This window comes from Rhinichthys klamathensis, unplaced genomic scaffold (genome assembly GCF_029890125.1).
Source record: "Rhinichthys klamathensis goyatoka isolate OS25496 unplaced genomic scaffold, OSU_Roscu_1.1 h1tg000148l_1, whole genome shotgun sequence".
Taxonomy (NCBI): Eukaryota; Metazoa; Chordata; class Actinopteri; order Cypriniformes; family Leuciscidae; genus Rhinichthys; species Rhinichthys klamathensis.
Window position 1 is genome coordinate 1,517,557 of NW_026606683.1, and position 14,369 is coordinate 1,531,925.

Sequence of the window (14,369 nt, forward strand, 5' to 3'; positions counted from 1 at the left end):
TGTAATAAACGTATAATAACACTATTAAATGTATAATAACACTGTAATGTATAATAACACTGTAATAAATGTATAATTACATTGTAATAAATGTATAATAACACTGTAATAAACATATAATTACATTTTAATAAATGTATAATAACATTGTAATAAACGTATAATTACATTGTAATAAATGTATAATTACTTTGTAAGAAACATATAATTACATTGTAATAAATGTATAATAATACTGTAATAAACGTATAATTATTTTATAATAAATGTACATTATATATTTACATTGTAATAAATGTATTATAACACTATTGTAATAATTGTATAATTACATTGTAATAAACGTATAATAACACTGTAATAAATGTATAATAACACTGTAATAAATGTATAATAACACTGTAATAAATGTATAATTACATTGTAATAAACATATTATAACATTGTAATAAATGTATATTTACATTGTAATAAATGTAGGCTATAATAACACTGTAATAAATGTATAATAACACTGTAATAAATGTATAATAACACTGTAATAAATGTATAATTACATTGTAATAAACGTATAATTATAATAAATGTATAATTACTTTTTACAAAAAGAATCTAACAAATGTATAACACTGTAATAAATGTATAATAATACTGTAATAAACATATAATTACATTTTAATAAATGTATAATAATACTGTAATAAATGTATAATACTATTAGATGTATAATAACACTGTAATAAATGTATAATAATACTGTAATAAACATAAAATTACATTTTAATAAACGTATAATTACATTGTAATAAACGTATGATAACAATGTATTAAATGTATAATACAACTGTAATAAATGTATAATTACTTTGTAATAAATGTATAATTACTTTTTACAAAAAGAATCTAACAAATGTATAACACTGTAATAAATGTGTAATTACATTGTAATAAACGTATAATTACATTGTAATAAAAATTATATTGTAATAAACGTATAATAACACTGTATTAAATGTATAATAACACTATAATAAATGTATAATTACATTGTAATAAATGTATAATAACACTGTAATAAATGTATAATAACACTGTAATAAATGTATAATAACACTGTAATAAATGTATAATTACATTTTAATAAATGTATAATTACATTGTAATAAACGTATAATTACATTGTAATAAACGTATAATTATAATAAATGTATAATTACTTTTTACAAAAAGAATCTAACAAATGTATAACACTGTAATAAATGTATAATAATACTGTAATAAACATATAATTACATTTTAATAAATGTATAATTACATTGAAATAAATGTATAATAACACTGTAATATATGTATAATAACACTGTTATAAATGTATAATTACATTGTAATAAATGTAGGCTATAATAACACTGTAATAAATGTATAATAACACTGTAATAAATGTATAATAATACTGTAATAAATGTATAACACTATTAGATGTATAATAACACTGTAATAAATGTATAATAATACTGTAATAAACATAAAATTACATTTTAATAAACGTATAATTACATTGTAATAAACGTATGATAACAATGTATTAAATGTATAATACAACTGTAATAAATGTATAATTACTTTGTAATAAATGTATAATTACTTTTTACAAAAAGAATCTAACAAATGTATAACACTGTAATAAATGTGTAATTACATTGTAATAAACGTATAATTACATTGTAATAAAAATTATATTGTAATAAACGTATAATAACACTGTATTAAATGTATAATAACACTATAATAAATGTATAATTACATTGTAATAAACGTATAATAACACTGTAATAAATGTATAATTACATTGTAATAAACGTATAATAACACTATTAAATGTATAATAGCACTGTAATAAATGTATAATAACACTGTAATACATGTATAATTACATTGTAATAAACGTATAATAACACTATTAAATACATAATAACACTGTAATAAATGTATAATAACACTATAATAAATGTATAATTACATTGTAATAAACGTATATTTACATTGTAATAAATGTATTATAACACTATTAAATGTATAATATCACTGTAATAAATGTATAATAACACTGTAATAAATGTATAATTACATTGTAATAAACGTATAATTACATTGTAATAAATGCATAATTACATTGTAATAAATGTATAATAACACTGTAATAAATGTATAATTACATTGTAATAAACGTATAATTGCATTGTAATAAAAATTACATTGTAATAAACGTATAATAACACTGTATTAAATGTATAATAACACTATAATAAATGTATAATTACATTGTAATAAACGTATAATAACACTGTAATAAATGTATGATTACATTGTAATAAACGTATAATAACACTATTAAATGTATAATAACACTGTAATAAATGTATAATAACACTGTAATAAATGTATAATAACACTGTAATAAATGTATAATAACACTGTAATAAATGTATTATAACACTATTGTAATAATTGTATAATTACATTGTAATAAACGTATAATAACACTGTAATAAATGTATAATTACATTGTAATAAACGTATAATAACACTATTAAATGTATAATAACACTGTAATTAATGTATAATAACACTGTAATACATGTATAATTACATTGTAATAAACGTATATTAACACTATTAAATGTATAATAACACTGTAATAAATGTATAATAACACTGTAATAAATGTATAATAACACTGTAATAAATGTATAATTACATTGTAATAAACATATAATTACATTGTAATGTATAACACTGTAATAAATGTATAATAACACTGTAATAAACGTATAATTACATTGTAATAAATGCATAATAACACTGTAATAAATGTATAATTACATTGTAATAAATGTATAATAATACTGTAATAAACATATAATTACATTTTAATAAATGTATAATTACATTGTAATAAACGTATAATAACACTATTAAATGTATAATAACACTGTAATAAATGCATAATTACATTGTAATAAACGTATAATAACACTATTAAATGTATAATAACACTGTAATGTATAATAACACTGTAATAAATGTATAATTACATTTTAATAAATGTATAATTACATTGCAGAGATGCTCACAAGTCTCTGAGCTAGAGTCCAAGTCAAGTCTTTGAGCTACTGTAAGTCAACACATCCCAGACTCTCAAACCAGTGTAACGTTATAACTAAATGAAACTGTAACGTTACATGATCAACAATAATCCTGTGACCTGTTTGTAGACAACGGGCAGCCAGCAGCACGTAAATGATTAACGTTACGTTAATCGACCACCACAAGTTTGGCAATTAAACAAACGCTCATTTATATTTTCAGCTGAAATGGCTGACAGACATCACGATGTTTAGCCGTTTAGCCGTTATTCTTATTGCTGCTTCCATAGACACCATTCGTGTATTTTACAAACTATAAATGTATTGTTTTGCTATAAATTATATGTATTTAAATGTCTGAAACCTAAAATAAACATTATGTGGTTAAAAACACTGAATAGTTGTGATATAGCCTATGACAAGCGCTGAGCGCGTCCGTCTTTGGCTCAGCGCCAGCCATAGAGCGAAAGCACGCAGTTTGAATCTGGCAGTGATGTCACGTCACTGTACATTCGCTCTTAGTGCTCAGCTGCTGCAGAGCTGCCGACATCGAAATTGCTGATGAGATATAGAGGAAAATGAGAATATTACGAAAATGAACATTTTTGTTTGTTATCCTCTCATGTGTGGTCGCGCGCGCGCTGCCAGCTAAATGGAGTACGTGTTACGTAGGCAGGTTATAGGTAACGGAGGGAGGGGGATAACAGCTCATCAGACGTTTCCTAAAAATTTAAACATTGTTCACGAGTCCCGCAGCTCGAGTCCGAGTCGAGTCTGAAGTCTTTCGAGGACGAGTCTCAAGTCGAGTCTGAAGTCACTGTGCGTGCGACTTAAGTCGCACTCGAGTCTGAGTCTCAAACTTGAGTACCCATCTCTGTTACATTGTAATAAATGTATAATTACTTTGTAAGAAACATATAATTACATTGTAATAAATGTATAATAATACTGTAATAAAGGTATAATTACTTTGTAATAAATGTACATTATATAAATGTAAATGTATAAATGTATATCCCCTCTGACACTGCACTATGAGTGTGCAGTGTGGAGGGGGAGTGGCCACTCAGTGTGCAGTGCGAGAGGGGGAGTGGCCACTCAGTGTGCAGTGCGAGAGGGGGAGTGGCCACACAGTGTGCAGTGTGAGAGGGGGAGTGGCCACTCAGTGTGCAGTGTGAGAGGGGGAGTGGCCACTCAGTGTGCAGTGTGGAGGGGAGTGGCCACTCAGTGTGCAGTGTGAGAGGGGGAGTGGCCACACAGTGTGCAGTGTGAGAGGGGGAGTGGCCACACAGTGTGCAGTGTGAGAGGGGGAGTGGCCACAGAGTGTGCATTGTGAGAGGGGGAGTGGCCACACAGTGTGCAGTGTGGAGGGGGAGTGACCACTCAGTGTGCAGTGTGGAGGGGGAGTGGCCACTCAGTGTGCAGTGTGAGAGGGGGAGTGGCCACTCAGTGTGCAGTGTGAGAGGGGGAGTGGCCACTCAGTGTGCAGTGTGGAGGGGGAGTGGCCACTCAGTGTGCAGTGCGAGAGGGGGAGTGGCCACTCAGTGTGCAGTGTGAGAGAGGGAGTGGCCACACAGTGTGCAGTGTGAGAGGGGGAGTGGCCACACAGTGTGCAGTGTGAGAGGGGGAGTGGCCACTCAGTGTGCAGTGTGAGAGGGGGAGTGGCCACACAGTGTGCAGTGTGAGAGGGGGAGTGGCCACTCAGTGTGCAGTGTGAGAGGGGGAGTGGCCACACAGTGTGCAGTGTGAGAGGGGGAGTGGCCACTCAGTGTGCAGTGTGGAGGGGGAGTGGCCACTCAGTGTGCAGTGTGAGAGGGGGAGTGGCCACTCAGTGTGCAGTGTGAGAGGGGGAGTGGCCACTCAGTGTGCAGTGTGGAGGGGGAGTGGCCACGCAGTGTGCAGTGTGAGAGGGGGAGTGGCCACTCAGTGTGCAGTGCGAGAGGGGGAGTGGCCACTCAGTGTGCAGTGTGAGAGGGGGAGTGGCCACTCAGTGTGCAGTGTGGAGGGGGAGTGGCCACTCAGTGTGCAGTGTGAGAGGGGGAGTGGCCACTCAGTGTGCAGTGTGAGAGGGGGAGTGGCCACTCAGTGTGCAGTGTGAGAGGGGGAGTGGCCACACAGTGTGCAGTGTGGAGGGGGAGTGACCACTCAGTGTGCAGTGTGGAGGGGGAGTGGCCACTCAGTGTGCAGTGTGAGAGGGGGAGTGGCCACTCAGTTTGCAGTGTGGAGGGGGAGTGGCCACTCAGTGTGCAGTGCGAGAGGGGGAGTGGCCACATAGTGTGCAGTGTGAGAGGGGGAGTGGCCACACAGTGTGCAGTGTGAGAGGGGGAGTGGCCACTCAGTGTGCAGTGTGGAGGGGGAGTGGCCACTCAGTGTGCAGTGTGAGGGGGGAGTGGCCACTTAGTGTGCAGTGTGGAGGGGGAGTGGCCACTCAGTGTGCAGTGTGAGAGGGGGAGTGGCCACTCAGTGTGCAGTGTGGAGGGGAGTGGCCACTCAGTGTGCAGTGTGAGAGGGGGAGTGGCCACACAGTGTGCAGTGTGAGAGGGGGAGTGGCCACACAGTGTGCAGTGCGAGAGGGGGAGTGGCCACTCAGTGTGCAGTGTGAGAGGGGGAGTGGCCACACAGTGTGCAGTGTGAGAGGGGGAGTGGCCACTCAGTGTGCAGTGTGGAGGGGGAGTGGCCACTCAGTGTGCAGTGTGAGAGGGGGAGTGGCCACTCAGTGTGCAGTGTGAGAGGGGGAGTGGCCACTCAGTGTGCAGTGTGGAGGGGGAGTGGCCACGCAGTGTGCAGTGTGAGAGGGGGAGTGGCCACTCAGTGTGCAGTGCGAGAGGGGGAGTGGCCACTCAGTGTGCAGTGTGAGAGGGGGAGTGGCCACACAGTGTGCAGTGTGAGAGGGGGAGTGGCCACTCAGTGTGCAGTGTGGAGGGGGAGTGGCCACTCAGTGTGCAGTGTGAGAGGGGGAGTGGCCACTCAGTGTGCAGTGTGAGAGGGGGAGTGGCCACTCAGTGTGCAGTGTGGAGGGGGAGTGGCCACGCAGTGTGCAGTGTGAGAGGGGGAGTGGCCACTCAGTGTGCAGTGCGAGAGGGGGAGTGGCCACTCAGTGTGCAGTGTGAGAGGGGGAGTGGCCACTCAGTGTGCAGTGTGGAGGGGGAGTGGCCACTCAGTGTGCAGTGTGAGAGGGGGAGTGGCCACTCAGTGTGCAGTGTGAGAGGGGGAGTGGCCACTCAGTGTGCAGTGTGAGAGGGGGAGTGGCCACACAGTGTGCAGTGTGGAGGGGGAGTGACCACTCAGTGTGCAGTGTGGAGGGGGAGTGGCCACTCAGTGTGCAGTGTGAGAGGGGGAGTGGCCACTCAGTTTGCAGTGTGGAGGGGGAGTGGCCACTCAGTGTGCAGTGCGAGAGGGGGAGTGGCCACATAGTGTGCAGTGTGAGAGGGGGAGTGGCCACACAGTGTGCAGTGTGAGAGGGGGAGTGGCCACTCAGTGTGCAGTGTGGAGGGGGAGTGGCCACTCAGTGTGCAGTGTGAGGGGGGAGTGGCCACTTAGTGTGCAGTGTGGAGGGGGAGTGGCCACTCAGTGTGCAGTGTGAGAGGGGGAGTGGCCACTCAGTGTGCAGTGTGGAGGGGAGTGGCCACTCAGTGTGCAGTGTGAGAGGGGGAGTGGCCACACAGTGTGCAGTGTGAGAGGGGGAGTGGCCACTCAGTGTGCAGTGTGGAGGGGGAGTGGCCACTCAGTGTGCAGTGTGAGAGGGGGAGTGGCCACTCAGTGTGCAGTGCGAGAGGGGGAGTGGCCACTCAGTGTGCAGTGTGAGAGGGGGAGTGGCCACTCAGTGAGAAGTGTGGAGGGGGAGTGGCCACTCAGTGTGCAGTGTGGAGGGGGAGTGGCCACTCAGTGTGCAGCGTGGAGGGGGAGTGGCCACTCGGTGTGCAGTGTGAGAGGGGGAATGGCCACTCAGTGTGCAGCGTGGAGGGGGAGTGGCCACTCAGTGTGCAGTGTGAGAGGGGGAGTGGCCACTCAGTGTGCAGTGTGGAGGGGGAGTGGCCACTCAGTGTGCAGTGTGGAGGGGGAGTGGCCACTCGGTGTGCAGTGTGAGAGGGGGAATGGCCACTCAGTGTGCAGCGTGGAGGGGGAGTGGCCACTCGGTGTGCAGTGTGAGAGGGGGAATGGCCACTCAGTGTGCAGCGTGGAGGGGGAGTGGCCACTCGGTGTGCAGTGTGAGAGGGGGAATGGCCACTCAGTGTGCAGCGTGGAGGGGGAGTGGCCACTCAGTGTGCAGTGTGAGAGGGGGAGTGGCCACTCAGTGTGCAGTGTGGAGGGGGAGTGGCCACTCAGTGTGCAGTGCGAGAGGGGGAGTGGCCACTCAGTGTGCAGTGTGAGAGGGGGAGTGGCCACTCAGTGTGCAGTGTGGAGGGGGAGTGGCCACTCAGTGTGCAGTGCGAGAGGGGGAGTGGCCACTCAGTGTGCGCTGGAGTGGCTAGCGGCTAGAGCAGCAAAAGCCAGTGTGCTTCTTTTACCAATATATTTAACGATATATTTTGCATTTCTAATCCAAACAACGTCAAACTCGGCACTGCACTTACTCTTGCCCGTAGCAAGACACCTGTCAAGTTTGAAATCCATCGGACTAACGGTTCGAGAGATATGCAAATAACAGGTATGCCCGTTTAAAATCAGTTTTTGTGTGTTTTTTTAGTAATTGTTGGTTTGGTGTGTTTGAGTGCTCATTGTAACAATTACACAGCAAAAGTTCAGTGACATTTTTATTTGTGCATGGTTGAAAGCAAATACGTCTGATACTGACATAATGACATACAATAAATATGGAAAATTGAACTACATATATAACCAACTACTGACAACTAACTACTTCTGAATAACTACAATATTCAGAAGTAAACAGTGTTGCTGACTTAATGTTTAGCTGACAATGTTTATTTTTAAACCACAACTTCAATGTGTGCTTCTTTTACCGATATATTTAACAATATCTTTTGCATTTCTAATCCAAACAACGTCAAACTCGGCACTGCACTTACTCGTGCCCGTAGCAAGACACCTGTCAAGTTTGAAATCCTTCAGACTAACGGTTCGAGAGATATGCGATTAACAGACAGACAGAGGGACAGACAGACATTCTTGTAATTTATAGATAGATTAGAATATTCAAATAGAAAACAGCTATTTTAAATTTTAAAAATATTTCACAATATAACTGTTTTTGCTGTATTTTGGATCAAACCTTGGTGAGCATAAGAGCATTATTCAAAAACATAGAAAAATCGTACCGATCTAGAACTTTTGATCGGTAGTGTATAGTCCTCATAATGATGAGTGTCTTGAGTTATTCCGTGTACACAGACACCTTCTCTGCTAAAATATGCAGTGGACGTCTTTTACATGTATTGGAGAAATACGGGAACATCTTTTCCGTAAACTTGTGCTTATACTTGTACAGCAGCGAGTTGTCACTGACATCCGAGAACATCACTCTGCCACCCTCCCAGTCGAGCTGAACTCGTATCTTCTGAGGTTTCTTCTTGAGCGTCAGAGGAGTGTTGGTGGCCGTCCGCGCGCGATACTCTCCTCCGTACAGGCAGATGATCCACATGCCACGGTCAGGGCTCGGGGGAAACCACTCTTTCCGCTGCACGCTCTCTTTCACCACTCCCAGTGCCCATTCGCTGCAGTCTCCCACCTCCACGTCCCAGCTGTGGCGACCAGAGCTGAAACCCTCCGAGCCCAGGACACACTCGTAGAAGCAGAAGCGTTCAGGGTTGTCCGGGACCTGTTGGTCTTCTTCGCTGTAGCGGATGGTGGTCAGGTCGTCTGACAGAATGACGCAGATGTCTGCGGTGTTGGGATCAAGAATCACGGGAGCTGAAGGTTTGAGATGTATTCAGAGTTTAGTTGTGATTAAACTAGATATTCATAAACAAAAATGTAATTTCTCTGTTATTTTTTGAGTTTGTGAAATAAGCAGTACTACTGGTTAAAACAAAATCTCAGTTAATTTTTTTTTTAAGGGAGACATTTATTTTATTTTATATCAAATATATGCAGTATATATATACTATATTAAATCAGATTTACTCACTCTTTACCCCCTTCTTGTAGTTCTGTAATCAAGTTGATATGCTTGTAATTTCTAAATATTTAACCAAATAAATTTGACATTTTATTTCATATATTACATATTTGCCTGCCCCTAACGAGTACTGTTCTGATGACTTCTTGTAGTTCTGTAACAGAAAGATCTAAATATTTTGACTTTGAGATCATTATTTTTTATTTTATCTTATAAATAAGACAACCCTAAAGAGTGAGTAAAGGCTGATGACTTCTTGTAGTTCTGTAACAGAAAGATCTAAATAATTAACTAGATCATTTTTTTTCTTTATTATACTGTATTTTATATAATAAATTACATATTTACCCACCCCTATAGAGTGAGTAAAGATGTAACCAAGTTGATTTGCTTAAAAATCTAAATATTTAACCAAAGAAATTTGACTTTTATCTTATTTTGTATAATAAATTACAGATTTACCTGCCCCCTAAAGAGTAAAGACTGTTCTGATGACTTCTTGTAGTTCTGTAACAGAAATAGCTAAATATTTAACCAAAGAAATCTGACTTTGAGTTTATTATTTTTATTTTATATAATAATATACAGACTTACCAACCCCGAAAGAGTGAGTAAAGATTTAAACAAGTCTGATGACTTCTTGTAGTACTGTAACCAAGTTGATTTGCTTAAAAAACTCAATATTTAACCAAAGAAATGTGACTTTTATTTTATTTTGTTTCATATATTACATATTTGCCTGCCCCTAACGAGTACTGTTCTGATGATTTCTTGTAGTTCTGTAACAAAAAGATCTAAATATTTTGACTTTGAGATCATCATTTTTTATTTTATCTTATAAATAAGACAACCCTAAAGAGTGAGTAAAGGCTGATGACTTCTTGTAGTTCTGTAACAGAAAGATCTAAATAATTAACTAGATCATTTTTTTTTCTTTATTATACTGTATTTTATATAATAAATTACATATTTACCCACCCCTATAGAGTGAGTAAAGATGTAACCAAGTTGATTTGCTTAAAAATCTAAATATTTAACCAAAGAAATTTGACTTTTATCTTATTTTGTATAATAAATTACAGATTTACCTGCCCCCTAAAGAGTAAAGACTGTTCTGATGACTTCTTGTAGTTCTGTAACAGAAATAGCTAAATATTTAACCAAAGAAATCTGACTTTGAGTTTATTATTTTTATTTTATATAATAATATACAGACTTACCAACCCCGAAAGAGTGAGTAAAGATTTAAACAAGTCTGATGACTTCTTGTAGTCCTGTAACCAAGTTGATTTGCTTAAACTCAATATTTAACCAAAGAAATGTGACTTTTATTTTATTTTGTTTCATATATTACATATTTGCCTGCCCCTAACGAGTACTGTTCTGATGATTTCTTGTAGTTCTGTAACAAAAAGATCTAAATATTTTGACTTTGAGATCATTATTTTTTATTTTATCTTATAAATAAGACAACCCTAAAGAGTGAGTAAAGGCTGATGACTTCTTGTAGTTCTGTAACAGAAAGATCTAAATAATTAACTAGATCATTTTTTTTTCTTTATTATACTGTATTTTATATAATAAATTACATATTTACCCACCCCTATAGAGTGAGTAAAGATGTAACCAAGTTGATTTGCTTAAAAATCTAAATATTTAACCAAAGAAATTTGACTTTTATCTTATTTTGTATAATAAATTACAGATTTACCTGCCCCCTAAAGAGTAAAGACTGTTCTGATGACTTCTTGTAGTTCTGTAACAGAAATAGCTAAATATTTAACCAAAGAAATCTGACTTTGAGTTTATTATTTTTATTTTATTTCATATAATAATATACAGATTTACCAACCCCTAAAGAGTGAGTAAAGATTTAAACAAGTCTGATGACTTCTTGTAGTCCTGTAACAGGAAGAACAGAGATTTCAAAAAGTGTTGAAAACGAGTTGATATATGCTTGTAATATCTAAATAGAAACTTAGAAACTTGACTATGGAGTTTTTTATTTATTTAATTTTTATTCATTTATTTTTTTAAATCAATGACAGATTTGGTCTGTTTGCTCTTACTGTATGTGAGATCGCTCTGCATCTTCTCCCACACTCTGAACGTGAGTGAGCCGACGTGTTTGGCCACATCAATTAAAGTTCCTGAGATTTCCCCTGGATCCGGCACAGTGCAGTCCATCCTGTGACAGAAAGCGAGAGAAGCTTCATCAAAGTAACTGTGACGTTCATCTCAAATTGACATGGAGCCTTATTCATCAAACTCAAATGCATATTTCATGTTGATTTGCTTTTATTTAGTAAGCAGTCTTGTAACAAGCAGGCTGCTAAACTGATCATCCTGCCTGGGCTTATTTTGCAATACTGATGAATCACCCTTAATTTACACTGTGTAACACAAATATATGCTTCCATACAATTACCGTTCTGATGTCTTCTTGTAGTTCTGTAACAGAAAGATCAGAGTTTTCAGAAAATATGCTTTTTCTCTAGTTAATGCATGCAATTTGTACATTTTTACCAAAAGGAATTTTATGTTTCTTTTTATCAAAACTATTAAAAAAAGAAAATATTCTTGATATTTTCCCTACCTTCAAGAATGCCATATCATCAGCGCTCATGGCCTCTTCTGATGAACTAATGGCTTCTCTTAATGTCATTATCTCATCCGTTAGTCTGTCCATCTTGTCCTTCATCTTCTGGCTCTTCTGCTCCTCTTCCTCACTCAGAGCTCTCAGCATGGAGATCTCCTCATCTTGCAGGAACTGATGAAGCTTTTCAAAGTTCTCCTTTATCAGACGCACTGTGTTTTGTGTCTGTCTCTGTGCGGAGGGTGGAGAGACTTTTAGAAAATATTGCCGTTTGTATTTACTGAGGTTTGTGCAAAATGTGTAAAAACTTTGTAAGTGAGATTTAAATAACTATGCACTGTAGTAAATATCTCGCCATGCTTATTTTCTCTTTCCCCCAGTGGAACTAAAGTTCTACCTCTGGTATAACATTCATAAGCCCCCAAACAGCCTGAACATCCTGTTAAACTTGGCTTGCATTGATTATTTGTTACCCTGATGTGTTCTGAAGTTTCCTGGCAGGTTTGCTTGGCTGTGTTTAATGTCTCCAGTTTCTCCTGAAGAGGTCTAAGAGCTGCTCTCAACTCCTTCTGTAAAGAAAATGAATTATTGTCAGTTCTTGCAGTTCATCTGAAACTATTTTGCATGCAAAATGAACACGCATTTTGATATAACAGAAGAAGAAGTTTACCGGATTCAAACCTACAATGTAGTGCCTGAACTCCAATGATTAAAAAAGTTCTAAGTCATTCTTTTACGAGTGTATTATCTAGTCCTCATTGGCAGGGTTAAATAATATAGGAAATGACATGTATGTCTACATTAAATTGTAAAGAAAACACTTATTTCACACAATATTTACTTAAAATTCACTACAAAATTATACAAATGTTTAATATTAAAATATTTCTCTAAGTTTCAACATATATATATTTATAATATTAACAAGGCTGTCATAAACTTATGAACACAACTGGACATGGTACAATAATTTGAGATTACATCGAACTGCATGCTTGAAACCTCAAAATGGCAAAATATTGGCTGATTTATCAGTCAGGTCTATATCATTACTAAATGCATTCATGGCTATTGACCAAAAAAAAAAAAAAAAAAAAAAACTGGACAAATATGGGCCAATAATGAGTCAATCACTTCTAGAATCATAATTCCTCCAAGCATCATATCAACTTACAACAGCTCAAATGATGAAGCAATGTATTTATGCACCCGTTTCTCACCTTACACTCTTGTGTGGCCTCTTCAATGGAGCTGCACTTGTGATCTTCATGTTCCTCGCCCTGACACTGATCACAGATCAGTTCCTCGTCCTCTATACAGTACTGAGTCAGTCTGTCCCTGTGATGTCGGCACAAATCTCCATCCTCTGCCGTCTCTGTGCCCTCCTTGGCGTTCCCCACCCGGCGCGGCTGCCCCTCGAACAGCGAGTCGAGCAGCCCCTTCAGCACACTGTCCAGCAGCTCACGACCGTAGCACTCCGTACAGCCCGCCTGGTCCTGCCCGAGCTCCTGCTGGCACAGCTGAAGGCAAGCCTGGCACAGACGGTGTCCGCAGGGCAGCAGGAGAGACCCTTCACGCTGGCAGCCTGGGCACAAGGAGCTGCTGGAGGGCGAAGAGGGCTGATCGTCTGACATTCTGATGGTCTGCTAGTTTTCTGGGTGTTGTCGTCTTCCAAATGTCCTTCCTCTCTCTCAATGTCTGGTCTGCAGCTCTCTGGAAGTTACACAATCACTGCTGTGCTCTGGGTATCAAAGGAAATCCCCGTTTGGATAGTCGGTGGTCTATTTATAAGAGGGTTATTTTGATGCATGCTCTCTTAGCTGTTTATATGTAATCGTGTCTGTGTGGAGAGTTTCGCTTGGAGCAGATCATTGGGCAAGGGTCTGTTGCTGAGTCACTAATGTGTGTGTGTGTGTGTGTGTGTGTGTGTGTGTGTGTGTGTGTGTGTGTGTGTGTGTGTGTGTGTGTGTGTGTGTGTGTGTGTGTGTGTGTGTGTGTGTGTGGTCTCTCTGGCATTAAAGTGTAAAGTGATACCACTTTCCTCAAGTGTTCTAACATCAGTCAAAAACAAATCACTTTCATCTGCAAACTCAGTTTGTCTGGCAGACTTTCCTGAAACATTTTGACTGGCAAATCACTTGATGAAACGGCATGACTTAATATCATACTTGTTTAAAAGTCACACAATTACAAATAGTTTTATAATGTCGGCGGCTCATATCCAATTGCTTATTATATTATTGAATAAGATGAATCAATAATGAATCAATAACTAACAAAAAGGCACTATATTCATTAGTTTTCTTAATGAAACAAAATGAGGACAAACGCTTACATCGCAATCACTAAACGCAACTATAAGGTAATTCCAGGACTTTTACAGTAGTAAAAATAAATACAGCTTAGCATGCAACTCTCTCATGAACAAAAACAAGCATACTCGGGTGTATTTTACCCTATACTTTATTTGTGTTTCATGTCAAGGGGTGAAAACTTGCCTACAGTAAGCAACTGAAGGAAATATACACAGCAATTCAGTCTACACACT

At 38.6% G+C, this 14,369-nt stretch overlaps 1 protein-coding gene across 1 annotated transcript; it reads right to left on the reverse strand.

The window, feature by feature from the left end:
• Window positions 1-7,965: 7,965 nt before the first annotated feature.
• On the reverse strand, window positions 7,966-13,588 carry LOC130090634 (E3 ubiquitin-protein ligase TRIM39). Its single transcript, XM_056258121.1, has 6 exons — window positions 13,042-13,588; window positions 12,295-12,390; window positions 11,822-12,052; window positions 11,654-11,676; window positions 11,295-11,413; window positions 7,966-9,017 (listed from the first exon to the last, which is right to left on the reverse strand). The coding sequence occupies exons 1-6, from the start codon at window positions 13,453-13,455 to the stop codon at window positions 8,482-8,484; spliced, it is 1,419 nt and encodes a 472-aa protein (XP_056114096.1). The 5' UTR covers window positions 13,456-13,588; the 3' UTR covers window positions 7,966-8,481.
• Window positions 13,589-14,369: the final 781 nt, after the last annotated feature.

Coding starts and splice junctions, on each gene's coding strand:
- LOC130090634 (XM_056258121.1), bottom strand. CDS start 13,455: ATGTCAGACGATCAGCCCTCTTCGCCCTCCAGCAGCTCCTTGTGCCCA. Junction 12,391..13,041: donor AGGCCACACAAGAGTGTAAG/GTGAGAAACGGG, acceptor TTTTCTTTACAG/AAGGAGTTGAGAGCAGCTCT. Junction 9,018..11,294: donor GCAGAGCGATCTCACATACA/GTAAGAGCAAAC, acceptor TCAAACCTTCAG/CTCCCGTGATTCTTGATCCC.